This window comes from Oryx dammah, unplaced genomic scaffold (assembly GCF_014754425.2).
Source record: "Oryx dammah isolate SB20612 unplaced genomic scaffold, SCBI_Odam_1.1 HiC_scaffold_15, whole genome shotgun sequence".
NCBI lineage: Eukaryota > Metazoa > Chordata > Mammalia > Artiodactyla > Bovidae > Oryx > Oryx dammah.
In genome coordinates, this window is record NW_024070199.1 from 38,407,847 (window position 1) to 38,426,377 (window position 18,531).

The 18,531-nt window shown below is 49.4% G+C and overlaps 2 protein-coding genes across 11 annotated transcripts; one reads left to right on the forward strand and one right to left on the reverse strand.

Moving 5' to 3' along the window:
- Positions 1-447: 447 nt before the first annotated feature.
- Positions 448-10,205, reverse strand: LOC120874530 (cytochrome b ascorbate-dependent protein 3). Of its 6 annotated transcripts, none has more exons than XM_040255956.1 (7): positions 9,553-10,205; positions 7,216-7,321; positions 6,004-6,202; positions 4,057-4,265; positions 3,284-3,438; positions 2,413-2,569; positions 448-1,369 (listed from the first exon to the last, which is right to left on the reverse strand). In XM_040255956.1, the coding sequence occupies exons 3-7, from the start codon at positions 6,185-6,187 to the stop codon at positions 1,277-1,279; spliced, it is 798 nt and encodes a 265-aa protein (XP_040111890.1). In that variant the 5' UTR covers positions 6,188-6,202; positions 7,216-7,321; positions 9,553-10,205; the 3' UTR covers positions 448-1,276. The 6 variants fall into 6 exon arrangements, with proteins under 6 accessions (XP_040111890.1, XP_040111893.1, XP_040111892.1 ...); XM_040255959.1 differs by having other exon boundaries at positions 9,775-9,855; XM_040255958.1 differs by having other exon boundaries at positions 9,753-9,841.
- On the forward strand, positions 9,845-18,166 carry TMEM138 (transmembrane protein 138). Of its 5 annotated transcripts, none has more exons than XM_040255966.1 (5): positions 10,061-10,272; positions 12,016-12,269; positions 13,503-13,674; positions 15,238-15,313; positions 15,586-18,166. In XM_040255966.1, exons 2-5 carry the CDS (start codon positions 12,142-12,144, stop codon positions 15,696-15,698), a joined length of 489 nt encoding a protein of 162 aa, XP_040111900.1. In that variant the 5' UTR covers positions 10,061-10,272; positions 12,016-12,141; the 3' UTR covers positions 15,699-18,166. The 5 variants fall into 5 exon arrangements, with proteins under 5 accessions (XP_040111896.1, XP_040111900.1, XP_040111901.1 ...); XM_040255967.1 differs by lacking the exon at positions 10,061-10,272 and adding an exon at positions 10,275-10,835; XM_040255962.1 differs by having other exon boundaries at positions 9,845-10,272; positions 15,238-18,166.
- The last annotated feature ends 365 nt before the right edge of the window (positions 18,167-18,531 follow it).

The following is an 18,531-nucleotide window of genomic DNA, read 5'->3' on the forward strand; positions in this document are numbered from 1 at the left end:
CCCCTTCTCTGCCCAGGGTCCCCCACCCATCAGACACACCACGGGTCGCCAGTCATAGGCACAGTGATCGGTGGGCACAGGTACACACGCCCAGCAGCTGGGAAGGAAACTCTGGCCTCAGACACCTGGCCTGTGGATCCCAACTCTGCCATTGCCTGGCTGGGTGACCTCAGGCAAATCATTTAAGCCTTTTTGAGTCTTGTGTTCCAGAAAATGAAAGAGGAAACAGCTCCTTCCTGGTAAGATAACCAAATCCTCAAAGGCTGTTTACTTTTAAGGACAAGTTCAGGAACCCAGAATCACATGCAATTGCAGGAAGAGAGTCATGTGGACCTTTGGTGCCTTTGGGTTTGTCCCTCCCCAAGTCTGAGGGTCAGAACTAGCCCATGGCTTCTGCAAATGGCCCAAGCTCACGTCACAGTGTCATTTCAGCACAGAAGCCTTTGATTCTTAAAAACATTTAATGAAAATCAAGCCTCATAAGTCAAATGCCTACCCACGTGGAGAAAAGGAGGAGCTGGTCTTGTGACCAGCGTGCCTGGCGGTCATCCCAGTGCCTTTGGAGGGTCTCAGGCGCTTGGGAGGTTCAGTCACAGCCCTCTTGCCAGCATCTGGCCACTTGAGGTGGGGCAGACAGTCAGCCTTGTTGCCTCCTGCCAGAAGTCAGGACACCAGGTATCCTGCTGCTTGTCACCTAAGCACAGCAGCATGGAGCCTGGGACCTGGCAGGGTGTGTGCAGAGGGCAGTGCCAACACTTAGGAGCAAGCCCTGCCACCCCAGTCTCACTGGGAGAAAAGCAACACCTCACACTTGCGTCACACCAGAGACTTGTCTGCTAGGCAAGCAGCCATGGGGGGGGTGGGAGGGGCAACTGAGGCACCTGGATGCTCAGCTAGGGTTGCCCCTGGGGGTGGCAATGGCTCCCAGGGCTCTGCTGGGTACAGTGCACCGCAACATTGGCACGTTTGATGGTGAGCAGCAGAATGAAGATGGCTGGGCAAGGGCCCTGGTGAGCGCAAGGTTGATCCCACCTGGGGACAGGCAGGCGAGCTTGGACCCAGTAAGGGAAAGGGAAGAGGTCTGCTACTCCGAGGGACAGCTGGACAGGCTCTTCTCAGAAGAGCAGGTTACGCAGGGCTGTGCAGCAGTGACGGGCATGTCAGTCACAGGGAAGAGCCAGGATCCAGGCCCCAGTCGCAGCAGCAGCTAGCAGAGCACGTAGAACACGTAGACACAGAAGGCAGCGACAGGAAATGAGTAGCAAGCAGCCGGCCCTCAGCTTCTCTTCTGCAGAAGCGGCTCTGCCAGTCCCCGCTCTCCTTCCAGCATCACCTCTGGCGTTCCCACCCGGCCTCGTGTCCTGGTGGGCTGGATGGGAGGTTACAAGAGCAGATGCAGCCTGGCCAGGGCAGCAGCCTAAACTTCGGGGGAAAGCCAATGGAAGCCCTGGCTCCTCCACTCTTCACAATGTGGATGGCACTCAATTCCCAGCTTATCTGAGTCCTCAGCATTCCCTACCACATCCTTAGGGGTATGAGCGGAAGCGAACTTGACTTCATAGAAGCAGCAACAGCATGAGCAGCCAGGGCAAGAAGGCCAGGGGCAAATGGATGACCTGAGAAGTCAATGCCAAGAAGGGGCAGAGCAGCCAAAGCCCTCAAGGAAAGCACATGGGCAGGCTGTGGGGGAGCAGGCCCACCCAGAGGCAAGGGGAGCCTGGGGCCCGCAACCAGCGAGAGCAGAACTTCAGGGAGGAGTTTAGACTGCACACCGACTGCTCCTGGGAGCCCCTTCCTGCTTCACTCCCCGCCACGCAACAGGGCCTGGAAAGACAAGCAGCTGTCAAAATGGCCCGTGACCTGTAAGAGTCCCACCAGGCCTGAGCTGCTCAGACAGACCCCAACCTGCAGGGTGAGCCCCAAGTCCAGCCACCACACTGTTCAAGGAATCCCCAGAGTCCCTCAACCAACACACCCCATCCCTCAGGTGCCTACATGGCCCAAGCCCTCAACCGGTCACCACACCCCCACGAGGAAATCTCCCATCCCACTAGATGAGCTCTGAAGCTGGAGAAGCAGAAATCAGCACACCTCCTCCTCGTCACACTACAGCCCTTCCTTGGGGAAGGTAAGGCCACACCTCCCTGTGAGACCACAGCCATCTGGGGAGGGGAGGAACCCCCTGCCCCCCCCAGCAGACAGGCCCCTAGGAGCAGCTGCACTCGCCACGACAGGAAGTGCTGGGTTCACTCTGGTGCTCCCCGTCAGCCAGCAGAACCCCACCTTCAAGCGACTTGGTTTCCCACCATGTTACTGGGTTTGTCTTCCTGGCAAAGCCCAAGCCTTTAGTGGGTGACCCCTCCCTAGACCCGGCCCTACCCCAACCTGAAACAGGAGACCAAGACCCCATACCTCTCTCTCGGCCTGCATCCCTGGCTCTGGGCGTTTCCAAGATGAAGCCAGTAGGATATAGAGCACCAGCAGCCCGAAGACCACCACCAGCATCCCAGCACAGTTGGCAAAGACAGCCTCACTGGGCAAGTTGGAGTATGACTTGGTGCCATTTTTCCTGAGGATGACAAAACAATGCAGGCCCTTGATAAACTTCTACCTGTTTTTGCCCAATGCAGGACCCAATGCCACTAACAGAGGATGAGAAAGACTTCCCAGGGCCCACTGCAACCTGGAATATTAACATACTTTCTAAGTCTCTGCCATGACTAGTGTCTGCAGAATGCTATCTACCCTTGAGGACGCTGAAGCTCCCAGACATGACATGAACTCGTCCTGAGTTACACAACTAGGAATGGCAGAGCCAAGATCTATACCCAGGTCTGACCTCAAATCTTGTCTGCTCTTCACTGCACCCCCACTGCCTCCCCAAAACGGTAGTGGTTAGGTGTATGAACTCTAGTCCTCTAACTCAGAGCTCTGCCACTTACTGGCACATTGCTAAACCTCTCTGTGCCTCTGTTCCCTAATTTATACGTGGCAGTGACAACATTACCAATGCTGTAGGGCACTTGGAGGATTAAATTTGAGACATTTAGAATAGTTTCTGCCACAGAGTAGGTTCTGAATCACTTTGATACTGAGTAAGTATTTGGTGACCAGTTTACCAATCTCAGCCTGAAGAAAGATGAGTCCATTACCTTCCAGATCAGGAACGAGCTCAACCCCAAAGGCTTCCCTCCCTCAGACGGGTCCTATGACCCATCTTCTGAAGACCCTGTTCCTGCCCCTCACCTTACAGTTGGGGGTCCCACGCACCCCCCACACTCACAAACTGAAGAAAAGCTTCTCGTTAATGCCAGAAACAACAGATGCAATGGCGAGAGAGAGAATGGAGGCTCCAAAGAAGACATGGATGGGTTTCAGGAGGCTGCGCAGCCACATGGATGCCCAGGGCAGCAGGAAGACCGAGAAGCCCAGGAACCACTGTGGACACGGGAAATACCTGACTGTACCGCGTGGGACCAGAGGCAAGCCGGGTCACACCACCCGTCAGCACCTCTGCTCGTCAATGAGCCCTGGCCCACCTCTCGAAGCTCAACCCTCCTGCCAGGCACTGCAGCCTCCTCCCTGTGGTCTGACACAAACAGGAACGTCACCTACATGAAGAGCCTGGCTACACCCCCACCCTCCCGCAGATCCAGCCCTCCTTGTTTGTCTCTGCCTCCTTCCTATCCTGGCTCACAAAACTCCCAACTCGTACATGGCTACAATCAGCATATGGATACTACTGCTGGAATTGCTTCTGGTTCACAGAAAAGCAGAGTGGAAAAGGTGACTTAGAGTCAGCCTGGTACATCCTGTGATCGAGTTAGCTCAGAGCGCTCCAGGACCACAGTGGATGGTGTGAGGGGTGAGAGTGGAACAGGGTGAATGGGAGAACCACCAGCCTCCCAGAGCCCCTCCCACTGCCGATCTAACAGCATGCGCCCTGCCACACTGTCTCCAGGCACTGAGCAGAAGGAAGACTTGGTGCTGATGCCAGGGAAGCCCCAGCCGGAGTGGGCAGCCAGTGGGAACCCAAGGAGGTCAGAGAGTACCCACCTGGCAGGCGAAGAGGAAGACGGTGGTGATGCCCAGCCAGCTGTGCAGAGAGTAGAGATGGGGGATCTTTGTGTGGTTGTGAAATTCAAAGACCGCGTGCAGCCCCAGCACAGTCAGGAGGAAGGCCAGCAGATGCATGGCTGCGTGGCCGGATTTCCAGGGCAGCCTGGGCCCTACCCATGACTGGGGCAGGCGGTAGACCAGCGATGCTGTCAGAGAGAGCAGTCTCAGGGCTCGGCCTCTTCCCCTCATGCTCACCCAAGCATCAGGGGAATCAGCCTGCCGTGATTCCAAACAGCTTCCCAACAGGGAGGAGGAAGTGCTAGGACACCAGTATCAACTCTCCAGCATCTTCCATCCTCCATCACTTCTGGTGCAGCCATCAGCCATGAAGAGGGAGAAGGGACCATGATAAAGGGGAGGAGCGGGGGCAGGGATAAACTAGGAGTTTGGGATTAGCAGATACAAATTACTACATATAAAATAGATAAATAGTAAGATCCTAGTGTGTAACACGGAACTATATTCACTATCTTGTAATAAACTATCATGGAAAAGAATATATGTGTGTGTGTGTATATAAAACTGAATCAGTGTATATTGGAAACTAACATAACATTGTAAATCAACTATACTTCAATTTTTTGGACTTCCCAGGTGGCTCAGCGGTAAAGAATCCTCCCACCAGTGCAGGAGACATGGTCTGATCCCTGGGTCAGGATGATCCCATGGAGAAGGAAATGGCAACCCGCTCCAGTATTCTTGCCTGGGAAATCTCATGGACAGAAGAGCAGGGCAGGCTACAGTCCATAAGTTAGTGGCTAAACAACAATATTTCAATTTAGGAAATTCCCTGGTGGTCTGGACAGGGAAGCCTGGCATGCTGCAGTCCCCGGGGTCACCAAGAGTTGGACACGACTGAGCGACTGAGCTGAACTGGTGGTACAATATATGCCACGTGTATGCATTTTTATATACAGGCTGAAAGCGGTGTCACATTCATTATTTCATCTAACTGGAAGAACTCTCATAACTGAAGCGAGCTGTCAAGGACACAAGTTTTACGGTTAGATAACCAAGGTCCAAATCCCAGCTCCACCTCTCAGCTATCTGGCATCTTCTTTCTAAATCTCAGTTTCCTCATCTATGAAATGGAGACAATGGAACCCACCTCACAGTTTGCCTCACACACATCATGAAATGATGACCACAGTAAGTTTAGTGAACCCCCATCTTCTCATACAGATTCAGAATTAAATAGAAAAAATTTTTTTCTTGTGATGACAACTCTGTGGACTTACTATCTGAACAACTTTCATATATAACACACAGCAGTATTAAAAACGATATTGATCATGTTGTACATTAATACTTATTTATCTTAAAACTGGAAGTCTGTGCCTTTTGACAACCTTTGTTCAATTCCCCCTCCCCTTCACCCCTCAATTCTGCTGCTGCTGCTGCTGCTACTAAGTCGCTTCAGCTGTGTCCGACTCTGTGCGACCCCATAGACGGCTGCCCACCAGGCTCCCCCGTCCCTGGGATTCTCCAGGCAAGAACACTGGAGTCAGTTGCCATTTGCTTCTCCAATGCATGAAAGTGAAAAGTGAAAGTGAAGTCGCTCAGTTGTGTCCAACTCTTCGCAACCCCATGGACTGCAGCCTACCAGGCTCCTCCTACCAGGCTCCTCCATCCATGGGATTTTCCAGGCAAGAGTACTGGAGTGGGGGTGCCATAGCCTTCTCTGGACCCCTCACTCCACAAATCTGATCTCTTTTACTATAAGCTTGTTTGTTTTTGAAGTATAATTGACCTACACAGCACTATGTTACTTCCTGTTACATAACACAGTGATTTGATACTTCTGTACATTTCAAAATGATCACTGTGACGCTGCCCCGCAGGGGCCTGGGCCACACCACGTGTCCGCTGCCAACCCGTACTCACCAGCACTGTAGAGCACCACCATGCTTGTCACCATGAGCACCGGGTGCCAGTTGAACATAAGCATGCTGCCATCCCAGGCGAAGCCACCATGCCAGTACCGCATCCAATAGATGGTGGAGAGGATGCATATCGAGCCCAGGGAGCACAGTGCCAGGACAGACAGGTAAAACCATCCCACAGCCATTCTGACCAGGCAGCCCTAGAGGAAGGGGGAATCACATACCCCTGCTGGCTCGGGTGCACCCCACACGCCAGCTAGAGGAGGTAACATTGACCTTGCTCTTGGCCGGAAGGGTGGTTCCCCTGCCATCAGCCTGGGCACTGTCCCATGAAGCCTTGACGGCAGGCTGGACCCCAGCTCTGGTTATGAACAATGAGTGAGAGTGAGGCGCTGCCCCACCATCTGGCGGTGTACAGTGCAGCCAGCTCAGCCCCAGGGCTGGCCCTAGAGAGAGGCCTCCTCTGCGGTGGCCGGATGCTAAGTCCAGAGCCCTAGGATGGGTCTCCCCTCACAGGACCAGAGGTAAAGAACTATACTTCCAGTCCTCACAAAAAGAAAGGGCAGAAATCAAAATCCAGGCTAGATAACACAAATGCCCAAGCCTTCCGTTCTAACATAGGGAGGCAAACTTCACAGTCTCCACTATTAATCAGGCCACCTGGGAGAAAAGTGTTATAGGATCCCACTTCCACAACAGAGTTCTTCCCCAGACAGTGACCTCTACCCATGGGAAGGTAAGATAGGGTCTTTGCTCCAGTCCCCATACTCCACATCTTAAAAGCCTGCAGCTGGTCCCAGACCTGCAACTTCTGCTTTCTCTTCTCTAGGGAAAGTCCAGAGGAGAAAAGAGGAAGCAAGAACTCACGATCTAGAAAGCAAGGAGTTTATTTTGAGGTTTCCACGTATATCTGATAACTCAGAAACCAACTCTGGTTTCAGGCATGATGAATGCCTAGCCCCCTAAGCAGCTGCTCTTAAAAACCAGGCAAGTGGGCATGAGGGTTGGCAGGCAGTCTGCAAAGCCACAGGATGTCCCTGCTTTCAGCATGAAAACAACTCTCAAGGCAGGCACACCGTCCCCAACGAGTCAGGCCAAGTAAGTGACACATGGCTTCTGGAACTTGAGGTTCCTCAACTGGAACCAGCTAACACGAGAAGAGGCCCCTAAAATCGCCAAGAACTCCCAAGGAAATAAAACATTTGACCCTCACCTTTATACCCAGGAACAAGCTGACAGAGTAGTGGCCTGGACTCCAATTCTTAGGCTCTGAGGCTCCTTGAGCAAATCACTTAACATCTGAAGGACTGTCTTCTCATCTGAAAGAAAACCATGGCAACAGGATATAACTTACTGAAAGGCAGCTATGAACAGACATCACACCAGAACCTTAAGACACATGATTGATCCCATGTTCTCCTCTTGACAATCCTGTGAGGGGTTATTTCCATTTCAAAACCCCATGTTTTTCACTTGATCACAGGTTGCCAGAGGATCAAGTGAGAAAATATGTAAGGACATTGTAAATTATTAAAATTTTCTTAAGAGTATTACAGCATTTCATCCTAACTACCAACGAAACCCTGAAGCCCATGGCCCCTATGGCTGCCCAAGCCTCTCGGTGGTCCTGATTCCATGTGCCAGCTCTCTCGATGCCAAGTGTCCACCTAACCAGAAACAGGTGTGGAGCTCTCACAAAGGGATCCAAGGTGGCAGAAGTCTGAGAAAGCAAGAATTGAGTGCTGGGGGGGAAAAGTATAAGCTTCCAGGAGGTTAGAGGGAGAAAATCATTCCACTTGCTTCCCGGAAGCTTTTGGACTCAGCTGCTAACTCAGCAATTTGCTACCCAGCCTGAGGTATCCCCTTCGTTCCTGTAAGAACAGCGGAAGTTTCAGGTCACCAGATGTTCAATCACCTCCTCTCCAGGGAAGTGTCAGCACAAAGGGGCTCCCCATCAGTAGGCTCCATCCACTGGCTAGTATCTACTTTTAAATTTGTTTCCCTTTGTAAGAGGAAAAAAGAAAATGTCCAAAAGGGACCATACCCACCCCCCAGAAGAGATTCTGGATTACTCCTCTGGGACAGACTTGGAATAGACAATGGGGACACTTTCCTGACAGACCGGCTGGAATGTTTTACTGCTCAGAGTACACAGACAAGCCCTCCCTCTGCTTGAAATGGAGAGCAAAAGGAAGAGAAAAAGAAAGCAGTGAAAATTGCAATCCAAATGCTAAGAATATCCTCTCATTTATTCCAAGAGAGTAGTATGTGCTAAGATTTCAGGGCGTGTGCAGGCTCCTAGTCTGCCCGCACTTGTAGAGCCACATTCGAAGACAAAAGTCCACAAAGTCCTGTAAAGTGTGAGAATAGTAAATATCTTGGACTTTGCAGGCCATACGGTTTGTCATAACTGTGCTATCAACTCTTGATATACTGCAAAAGTAGTCATAAACAATACTTTCACAAATGTACGGGCTGTGTTCAAAAAACTATGGACACTGAAATTTCAGTTTTTATATCATTTCCTCGTCACAAAATATCCTTCTTTTCAATCACTGAAAAATGTAAAACCCATTCAGGCCAGCCAGATTTGGCCTGTGGGTCATGTTTGTTGACCCTGATCTAAAGAGTTGTACTCTCCCAACCTAACACACTCTCAGTCCCTAAGCAAAAAGGATTCTCCCAAGCTGCACTAACACAGATCAAGCCCTGGGGCAGAAAATGGGTATATCCTACTCAGCCCTAGTATTAGGGAAACCCACAATTCCAAACTTTTTCACAAGCACTTAGAAGTGCAAATAGATCAAGGCATAGGAAGGGCTGTTGGCTCCTCCCACTTTTCAGATGAATGGTGGGGGGGCTTTAGGAATCTTGAGACCCAGCGTTAGAGCTCAAATCCTAAACTTTTATCTTACAGATTAAAAATACTGGGGCCCAAACTATGAAAGTGACTCGGCCAAGGTGAGTGGCAGAGCTGGTAAAAGACTCCAGGTTGACTCCCCCTCAGCTCCAAGGACGCCTCACTTCCAAACGGAGCTTCCTTAAAGTCAGGGACTCAGGAGTGAGAGGCCTTAAATACCAGGCAGGAGATAGATAAGCAAGGTCCTCCTGAGCGCCAGAGTGATTACAGGAACGCCCTTCGCACGGTGCTCTGGTCTGACCCAAGTGTCCAGAGACTGATCCTTGACTCGCCAGCCGCCAGGACCACCTTGGTCCCAGCTAACCTTGGCATCACCGACTCAATGGAGCTGGTGATGGGCAGGGAGGCTTGGCGTGCTGCAGTTCATGGGGTCGCAGAGTCGGACACGACTGAGCGACTGAACTCAACTGAACCTTGGGTGAAAAGGTAGGTTCCGCCTGCTGACTGCGACTTCCGAAAAGTTTTCGTGCGTTACAACCACCACCTGTGGAAGGAAGGGCATGGAGAATGGTGTCCATTTCCTAGGAGAGAAAACTTAGAGAGAGGGCTCGTGACAGCGCGAAACGAGATAGTAGCAAAGCTAGCACTCGAACCCAGATCCCTGAACTCCCAGCCAGGGCTGTTTCTCACCCCCGAACCACAGTGAGACGCAAGGGGACTGGGGTCTCCGAGCCCCGTCTCTTGCCAACCCGCGCCAGAGCCGCTGCTCCCTTGGCTCCTGAAAGATGGAGAGAGACTCTCAGCAACACTCCCGACCACCACGCACCTCTGCACTAGAGCCGAAAAGCTGGGGGGGGGGGGGGGTATTGTCCTCTTATAGGCGCGCATACTTCCGGTCGCGCGCGTGGCCACCTGGGAAATGAAGTCCGGGATCTCGGGGTCCCCAGCTCTCGGGCGCCAAGGCGCTGACCCCCAACTCCAGTTCGGCGGGCGTCTCTTCCCTAACCACGAGGTACCGGGGAACAGGAACGCCGTCACGGGTCGGCCCTGTCCTCACCCTCAGCCCCACGATTCCGTTGAAGCGGAAATGTTTGTGCCAAGGCGAAGCCTCTGGCCAGGGGCTGGCCCTCCGCAAGGAGGCGCGCGGGGTGAACGGGAGGCCTTGGCCGGATCTAGGAGCCCTGGAACAGGCCGCGGCGACGCTGGGCAGGCCTGGAGAAACGCGAGCCCAGAAAAGCGGGGGCCCAAACATGGCGGCCGAGTCGGCCATACAGCGGGGTGAGAAAGCCTAGGACAAGCGTCTAGCACGGCGTAGGCTGAGCCCACGTCCGCCATCTACTTCCGGAATTTAAAGCCGGTTTCCGGAAGCCAGAGTGGTATCCCCATGACAACCGACGTTGGGCCTCTGAGGTGAGTTCTTGTTGAGTGTGTAAAGAGGCCAGAAGTCAGAATTGCGTTGTTAATTGCTTTGGTTTTGGTTTTTCGCTAAGGCAGTCCCATTTAAAAGTGGGTTGGGACGGGTGGGGAAAATTGCTCTGCTCTACCGAGGGAACGCGGCAGATAGCGGTGAGAAGACCGAATTGCTTCATTACCTTGTGAAATCACCGCTACGCTAACCCGAGGTGATGGTCATCCTTCCTTTAGTGATGGCGGTGAGCGGTTCTTTTTAACGGAGCCTCACAACAGCCTTCTGTGGCGGCCTGTGAAGTAGCGGTTAAGAGCATGGGCTTTCGTATCACACCTAGTTGTGAATCCTGGAGGAACGGCTTGAACTCTGACACTGTCCTTGCCTGTAGAATGCGGATAATTCTTTCCCATCTTGCAGAGTAGTTTCGAGGACTAAAGGAATTTATTTTGGTTGGCAAGTTTATCATGGTGCGGGTACATAGGTGATACTATCAATGTTATTTGATGAATAAGGAAACTCGGCTCAGAGAAAACCACAGTGTACATCCTCAGTGGGACTTCATTAGGTGAGGTGGACGAGGTTCTGCAACTTCTCAGAGCCTCTGTGTAAAGTGGGGCTATATGCTAGTTCTTAAAATGGATATAGGATTAAATAAGGAAGTAAATATGCAGTTTGTAAAGTAACATTTTACAGATGTTGATTTAATCATTCTGTAACACTTCAGAACATTTTGAAATTTGCTTATGGATTTGATCCAGCTGGAGAGGGTCATAGGACAACCCCAGAGCAGCTTCTTTGTCTTGGAATAAATGAAAATAAAGGCCCAGCCCCCCTTACCTGGTGCCATTGTGTCGCTACCATAATCTTTAACGTTAGAAGAGCACTATTTCCTCTCAGCTTTTTCTGCCTACACCATTAACCACTTCTCTGCCAATGTTTTTCCTGCCTGTGTGCATGCTCAGTTGTGTCTGACTCTTTGTGACCCCATGGACTGTAGCCACGAGGCTTTTCTGTCCACTGAATTTTCCAGGCAAGAATACTGGAGTGGGTTGCCATTTCCTCCTCTAGGGGATCTTCCCAACCCAGGGATCAAACCCATGTCTCCTGCATTGGCAGGTGGATTCTTTACCACTGAACCACCTGGGAAGCCCTTTCCTGCCTAGTTGCATGTAAACCTGTCAGTTTTGTAAGAGGCCGCTTTGAGCAGTAGTTAAGCACTCAGAGTCCAGACCCAGACTGCCTAGATCTGAATGCTAGCCCTGCCAATTACTAGCGATATGACGTTGGACAAATTATTTTACCTCCCTGGGCTTCAGTTGTCCCCTCTATAAAATGGAGAGAGTAATAGTGTGTCTTCCACCTCAAGGGTAATGGAGAGATTTAAATAATGTTCTGCTTAGAATTATAAGTGATATACAAAGATTGGCTTCTGCAATTGGAATTATTATCACTATATGACCAGACAGTCACTTTGTGTATTTTCCGTAGATTCCTTTGGACTCAAAACTGGTTAGAAAGAGCTCTACATTTAGAGGGTTCCAGGCATGGAGACAGGTTTGAGGGTGAGGGTCCCTGGAAGGAATGACTAGTTGGCATTTTTTGTTGTTGGTTTTGTCATCGATGTATCACAAGCATCTAGAATGGTGCCTGGCACATAGTAGGTCCTAAGTAAATATTTATTGTACTGTTGAATTTCTAACCTCTCTTTCTCTCTTTTCTTTTTTTTTTTTTTTTGGTTTTAACAGACCCTTGTCTTAGAGCAAGGGAAGCAGCTGCCATTCTGAAGAACTCAGTGCCTGGCGGAGGACCAGTAGTTGTTTTCTGAGGAACTGTGGAATGTGCCCTTGGGGACACAGGAGAGCAGGAGGAAGATGCTTCAGACCAGTAACTACAGCCTGGTGCTCTCCCTGCAGTTCCTGCTGCTGTCCTATGACCTCTTTGTCAATTCCTTCTCTGAGCTTCTCCGAACAGCTCCAGTCATACAGCTGGTGCTCTTCATGTGAGTGGGACTGCGCAGCTCAACCCAGTCATTTCAGAAAAGCATGATTTAGCATTTTAAAGTTATTAATAGAGAAATATCAGGGAAAATAAAATTGCAGTTTGTCTTGGGTACTCCATGGTCCATAGACATGTCACAGGATACACTGTTTTGATACTTCCGCTTTGATATACTTCTAACAAGGGTTTGGGACAGAGGAAGCAGTGCACGTAGAAAAAGAGGGTCAGATTGTTGACACTGTCATTATCTCCATCTGTGAGTAGAAAGTGTCTTACAGTGCCATGAAACAGGGTTGCAAAATGTCAGATAAAGGGGTTATCAGGGACTTCCTGGCTGTCCAGGGGTTAGGACTTGGCGCCTTCACTGCCCTCGCCCTGAGTAAAAATAGTCTTTTTTTGGTGGGGGGCTGTTCTGGGTTTTCGTTGCAGCACAGGCTCTCTAGTTGCCCTGTGGCATGTGGGATCTTAGTTCCCTGACCAGGATTAAACCTGCATCCCCTGCATTGGAAGGCAGATTCATAACCACTGAACCACCAGGAAATTTCCAGAATAACCATATTGATAACATATATGCATCCCAGAGGATGGAAGCTATTGTCATTTTTCGTCCACAGTGATTTTTAGTCTCCATGAGGCAAGTTCTAAACAGAAAACCACAATTTTAGACCCTGTCTTCACTCAGGAAATGTTCATCAGCCTACCAGACAGTGCTATAGTTGTAGTGGTAGACCTGACAAGTTCTGTTTGATGGAATTTCCATTCTAGTGGAGAGAGACAAATATTTTAATAACTTCAAATAGTAATAAATGTTATACAGTAGATATAAAGTATGTAGAATGGGGAGAAGAAGGTAGTGGCGTGAAAGAAAAGTTTCTGAAGAGGGGACATTTGAACCAACACTTGAATGGCACTAGGCACCAGGTTATTTGACAGGGCTGGCATTTTATGGATACAAGGAGGAAACTAGCTGCTTCTCACAGGTGCCTCAGAGGCTTGTTGAGTTGGGAGTGTCAGCAGGAAAGCCTTGTCCATAGACTGCAACTCAACTGATGGGACCAATAGGTAGCGGGTAGTTTTAATTTCATGTCATTTGGGGTCCAAAACCCACACTACCTCTGCGGGGCGGGGTTCAGAGGCAAGGAAAGACCTCATGGTGTCCCTTAGGATTCAGGGCCGACTCTTGGATGCTCTGCAGGCCTCGATTTGGCTGTCCTTTTGTTTTCCATGTTTGCAGCATCCAGGATATTGCAATCCTCTTCAACATCATCATCATTTTCCTCATGTTCTTCAACACCTTCGTCTTCCAGGCTGGCCTGGTCAACCTCCTCTTCCATAAGTTCAAAGGGACCATCATCCTGACAGCTGTGTACTTCGCCCTGAGCATCTCTCTTCATGTCTGGGTCATGGTAAGAAGGAGGCTCTGAGTCCTTAAAGGACTTGGAATGTCTTATCTGTGGGAACCCAGCAGCTCTGGATGTTTATCTCACAGAATCCTTTATAAGAAACAGGTGGAATGAATGTGGTCCAGCCTGGAGCTCGACACATGAGAATTTCATAAGGTACTTTTTCTCAACCTCATATGTTGAAGAACACCCTTATCCAGGAGTTGAGGGGCACTTGTGTGTGGAACGTTTGATTCTTTTTGCCCCAGAAGACCTGCAGGTTAAAACAGGAAATTGAATCTGTTCCATCATTAGCTGTTTGGGCAGGTGCGTGTTGATACAGGGTATTCTTAGGCATCAGTGTCCCATGGGAAATAGCCAGGCAGGAGTGCCACGAGCCCTCTGCTGTGTCCCCATCACTTACATTAGGAGAACGAGCGTCCAAGATGCCTCCCTCTGGTTCTAACATAGGCCTCAAGCAGATCCAGTTGTCGTGGTTTCAGATTTCTTTTTTTTTTTTTTTGCCGTACCTAGTGACTTAATGGGAGAAGGCAATGGCAACCCACTCCAGTACTCTTGCCTGGAAAATCCCATGGTGGAGGAGCCTGGTAGGCTGCAGTCCATGGGGTCACTAAGAGTCGGACACGACTGAGCGACTTCACTTTCACTTTTCACTTTCATGCATTGGAGAAGGAAATGGCAACCCACTCCAGTGTTCTTGCCTGGAGAATCCCAGGGACAGGGGAGCCTGGTGGGCAGCCGTCTGTGGGGTCACACAGAGTCGGACACAACTGAAGCGACTTAACAGCAACAGCAACAGTGACTTATGGGCTTTTAGTTCCCCGACCAGTGATCAAACCCATTCTCCCTGCATTGGAAGTGCGGAGTCCTAACCACTGGGCCACCAGGGAATTCCTTCAGATTTCTTCTCCACAAATTCTTCTCTGTGGGTATCTCATGTGTTTCTTTGTACTCATTTAATGGAACACATTAAAACCTCAGGGTTCTCTAGGCATTTCTTTACTAAAGGCACCTTCTCAGACTAAACCTCCCATTAGATTGCCCCTGCAATTCCACAGAGAGAACAAGAACTCACAGGGGAGACGCAGCACAGTGCCAAAGTCTCAAGGTGCTTCCCAGAGAGGATTGTCTCTGCTCAGGTTCCTAGAGCCAAAATAGTCCTGGCTTTGTACTGTGAAGCTGCTAATCTGATTAAACCCTGAGTGCACCAAGCCTTTATCTGACAGGAATCAAGCCTCAGATTTCCAAGGCAAGACAGTGACCATGCTGAACTCCTGAGATAATGTGTATCATTTCTCATTGGCTAAGGCAATGGGATGAAAGGAAATAAATGGCTTAGTTCAAACTTACTCCCTCGGGGTTAAAAGAATTACTTCCTCTGCAGCAAAACACAAGGGGACTTGCTGAAACTTATTTGAGAAACACTCCTTTGGCTTGTGGAAAGAAAGAAGGGGGTGAGATTAGCCTGATACTAAATCAAGCAGCATCTCTGCAGCTCACCAGGCTGGAGATGTCAGGGCCTCATCTGGCCATTCACTTTTCTCTGTTTACTCTTGTCTCCTTCAGAACTTACGCTGGAAAAACTCCAACCGCTTTGTCTGGACAGATGGACTTCAAACATTGTTTGTATTCCAGAGGCTAGGTAAGAACCACAGCAACCTCAGGCCTCACTTTGGCCCCACCTGTGGCTCTGGCAGCGAGGGCCTTGATCCTGGCTTCCCAGCCCACCACAACCGGCGTGAGATGAGTGGAACAGCCATGCCAAGACCAGGAGAGACCACTGCCCTCTGCCCTTTCTGGGAGTCACTGGGAAATCATGAGACAGGGCCCCTCAGCCTCATCTGGTCATGTTCTTCCCCGGAAACAAACACTCGGGTGCATCCCTGACTCTTCTTTCCTGTTTATTCTCCACAGCAGCGGTGTTGTACTGTTACTTTTACAAACGGACAGCTGTGAGGCTAGGCGACCCTCGCTTCTACCAGGACTCTTTATGGCTGCGCAAGGAGTTCATGCAAGTTCGAAGGTGACCATTTTCTGTCACATCGATGAACGCCTTTCCTTCCTGACAGAAGTCTCACTGGGGGCTCTGCAGAGGGGGCGGTCGCCCTGTGTGCTAGGAAGTAGCTTGACATTCTGAGGACAGGCCCCAGCCAGTCAGCGTGCAGCAGGTGAAGAGGCGGAGCCTCCCTCTAGCACATTAAAGTGTCCCCAGTGCAGACTCCTGAACATCATCCCTTTCCAGCCTCCTGCTGCAGCCCTGCCCCCTTTCCTTCCCGCTCTCTGCCCCACTTCCTCACCAAGGGCTCCACGGCTTTTTCCCAAGGGAACTTTCCACTGACCCTAGTACAGGAGGAGCTCCCAGCCCCGGCTCTGTTTGCACTGCACACTGATGATTGACGGATGCAAAGAGTGACTTTTCTGGGCTCCTGACTGAGCACACCTCAAACATTTAGATTTTATACCCAAGGTACTTTTTTTTACATTGTATAAATAGGAAATAAATTCTTTTCCATAAATGATGGAGTCTGCCTTGCTCAGTCCCTCTGTGGTTAAGAGGAATGCCAAGTCCTAGCCTAGCCTAGCCTTAGCATCTGCTTGGTCAGGTGGGCAGATTGAGCCACAGAGCAGATATGGGTATTCCTTGAATCCCATTGTGAGTACAAGATATTTTTGCAGAAAAGATGTGATCTGATGCCCCACCCCCATCTCTGGAGTTTTAGATTGCCATGTTTTATTCAGTCTTTCCCCTTGTCAGAGCCCAGCATTGTCCTCAGGAGAGTGAAATGTTGCCTAGCCTCTTTTGGCAAAAGAAATTTTAAACATTCGTGTGCCCGTAGTATCAGTTTTCTATTGCTGAAATAGTTGCGTGTAACAGACCCACCACTACACTTTGGTGGCATGACTCTTGAGTGTTGGGGCTCAGCTCATCTGACTGGGTTTGGGTAGTTTCTGCTGGGCTTACACACGTGTCTGTGGTCAGCTGTGGGTCAGCCAGGCAGCTGTCATGATCTTGAGATCATTGACTTCTGGCTAACCTAGGCTGACCTCTGCTACAATGACTCTGCTTCACATGACTGATTGTCCATCAGGCTTGCCTGGGTCGGTTGACTAGACAGTGGCAAAGAAGCAGGAAATCAAGCTATAGGGAGCAACCCCAGTTCAAGCCTCTACTGTGTCTCTTCAATTCCCATTGGTCAAAGCAAATCATGTGACTGAGCCCAGTGTTGGAATGGGAGAGCGCTAGGAGGTTTCTTGGCAAAAGACAAGGGTGCGGTCCGTCCACCCCACCAGAAAGCTGCCCCATGAAACTCATTATTCAGAAGTACTTTGGTCCAGGAGTTGGCAAACTTTTCCTGTTAAAGGTCAGATAGTAAATATTTTAGATCTTGAGGGCCATGTGGCCTCTGTTACGATTACTCAACTTTGACATCAAAGCAGAAAAGCAGCCAGAGATGAAACTCAGATGAATGACCCATGTCAGAAATATTTAGATTTTGTTTCAACCACATGAAAATGTAAATCTAATCTTAACTTGAGGGTCATACAAAACGGGCTAGATGTGCGCTCAGGCCATGGTATGCTGACCCCTAGTTTAGAAGCCTACAATGAAGTCCTTGGGAAAGAGAGGCTGTAGTTAATCAGCTGTGCTGTCAAGATTTATCAGATATTTTAAAAGAATGCTACAGAGTTCTAAGAAAATACCTAAGATCTCATCCCCTATAACTGGGAGACGTGATCTAAAAAGTCCTAACAAAACCACCATCTATGTGTACTGTACCTTCGTCTGTACAAAAAATGACAATAGCACAATTTTGAATCTTTTCATAAAAGCTTTTACAAGAATATTATCCCCTTTGCTCATCACAATCCCTGATAGATAGGAGATTTTTTGTGTCCCCAAATGAATCAGGGCTGGATTGTTCTCTGCAGTCTCTGCAACTAGTAAGTACAATCAAATGTCTGTTGTCCTCACTCCCAGTATAAATGGCACTTTGTAGTCCCAGGAGTCTCTTGGGTGTGTGTATGTGTGTGTGTGTGTGTTCCTTCCTTCCTTCCTCCCTTCCTTCCCACCTCCCTCCTTCCCTCCCTCCCTCTTTCTTCCTTTGTTTCTTTCTTTATCTTGATAGTTAATGCATTCATGTGATACAAAATTGAAGTTATATTTGTGCAATTAGTCTTCCCACTTCTGTATCTCAGTCACTGAGTTCCTTCTCCCTCCCCTCCTTGACAATCGACATTTACTTGCATAATTTGTTACAGACAGTGTAATATTTCAGAAACTTTTACAAAAGAAAAAATGGCATATCGTATCTTTGATGCTATGTATTTATATTTTATATACAGTTGTGATTATGGGGACTATGCCATAACATAGTTTGGTTTTCTTTTTTCACTTAGCAGTAGGAATATATTTTTAAGATGTGATGTAAATTGATGGCTTGGGGCAGTTAGTTTTCAGAGATCAAAGGAAGAAAATAAACACTTTTAAAAGTGCTGACTTTTAATAGGATGGAGTTGCTTCTAGCTGACCAGTGCTCTATTAGAGAACTAGAAAGACCAGACAAAATATGAAAGTTATCTAAAAAGATCTTAGAGAATTGCTAAAGGAAAGATGATGAAAGGGCCTAAAATTCTGAAGTAGAATCAGGGACGTGAGCTGACAGTTTGCAGCAGACTTCCCCCTGGGAGCATTTGCTGACTCTGGGTTTGAGCAAGAGGCTGAGGATCCAAGCATTGCCCAGGCAGAGGGGACCAGAGAAGCCAGTGGAGCTTAGTGCTCTCATAACACTGGAAGAACAAAACCGGGGACTGAAAGAGCCTTAAAGACGTAACACATTTCTTGTCTAAGATACTTACCAA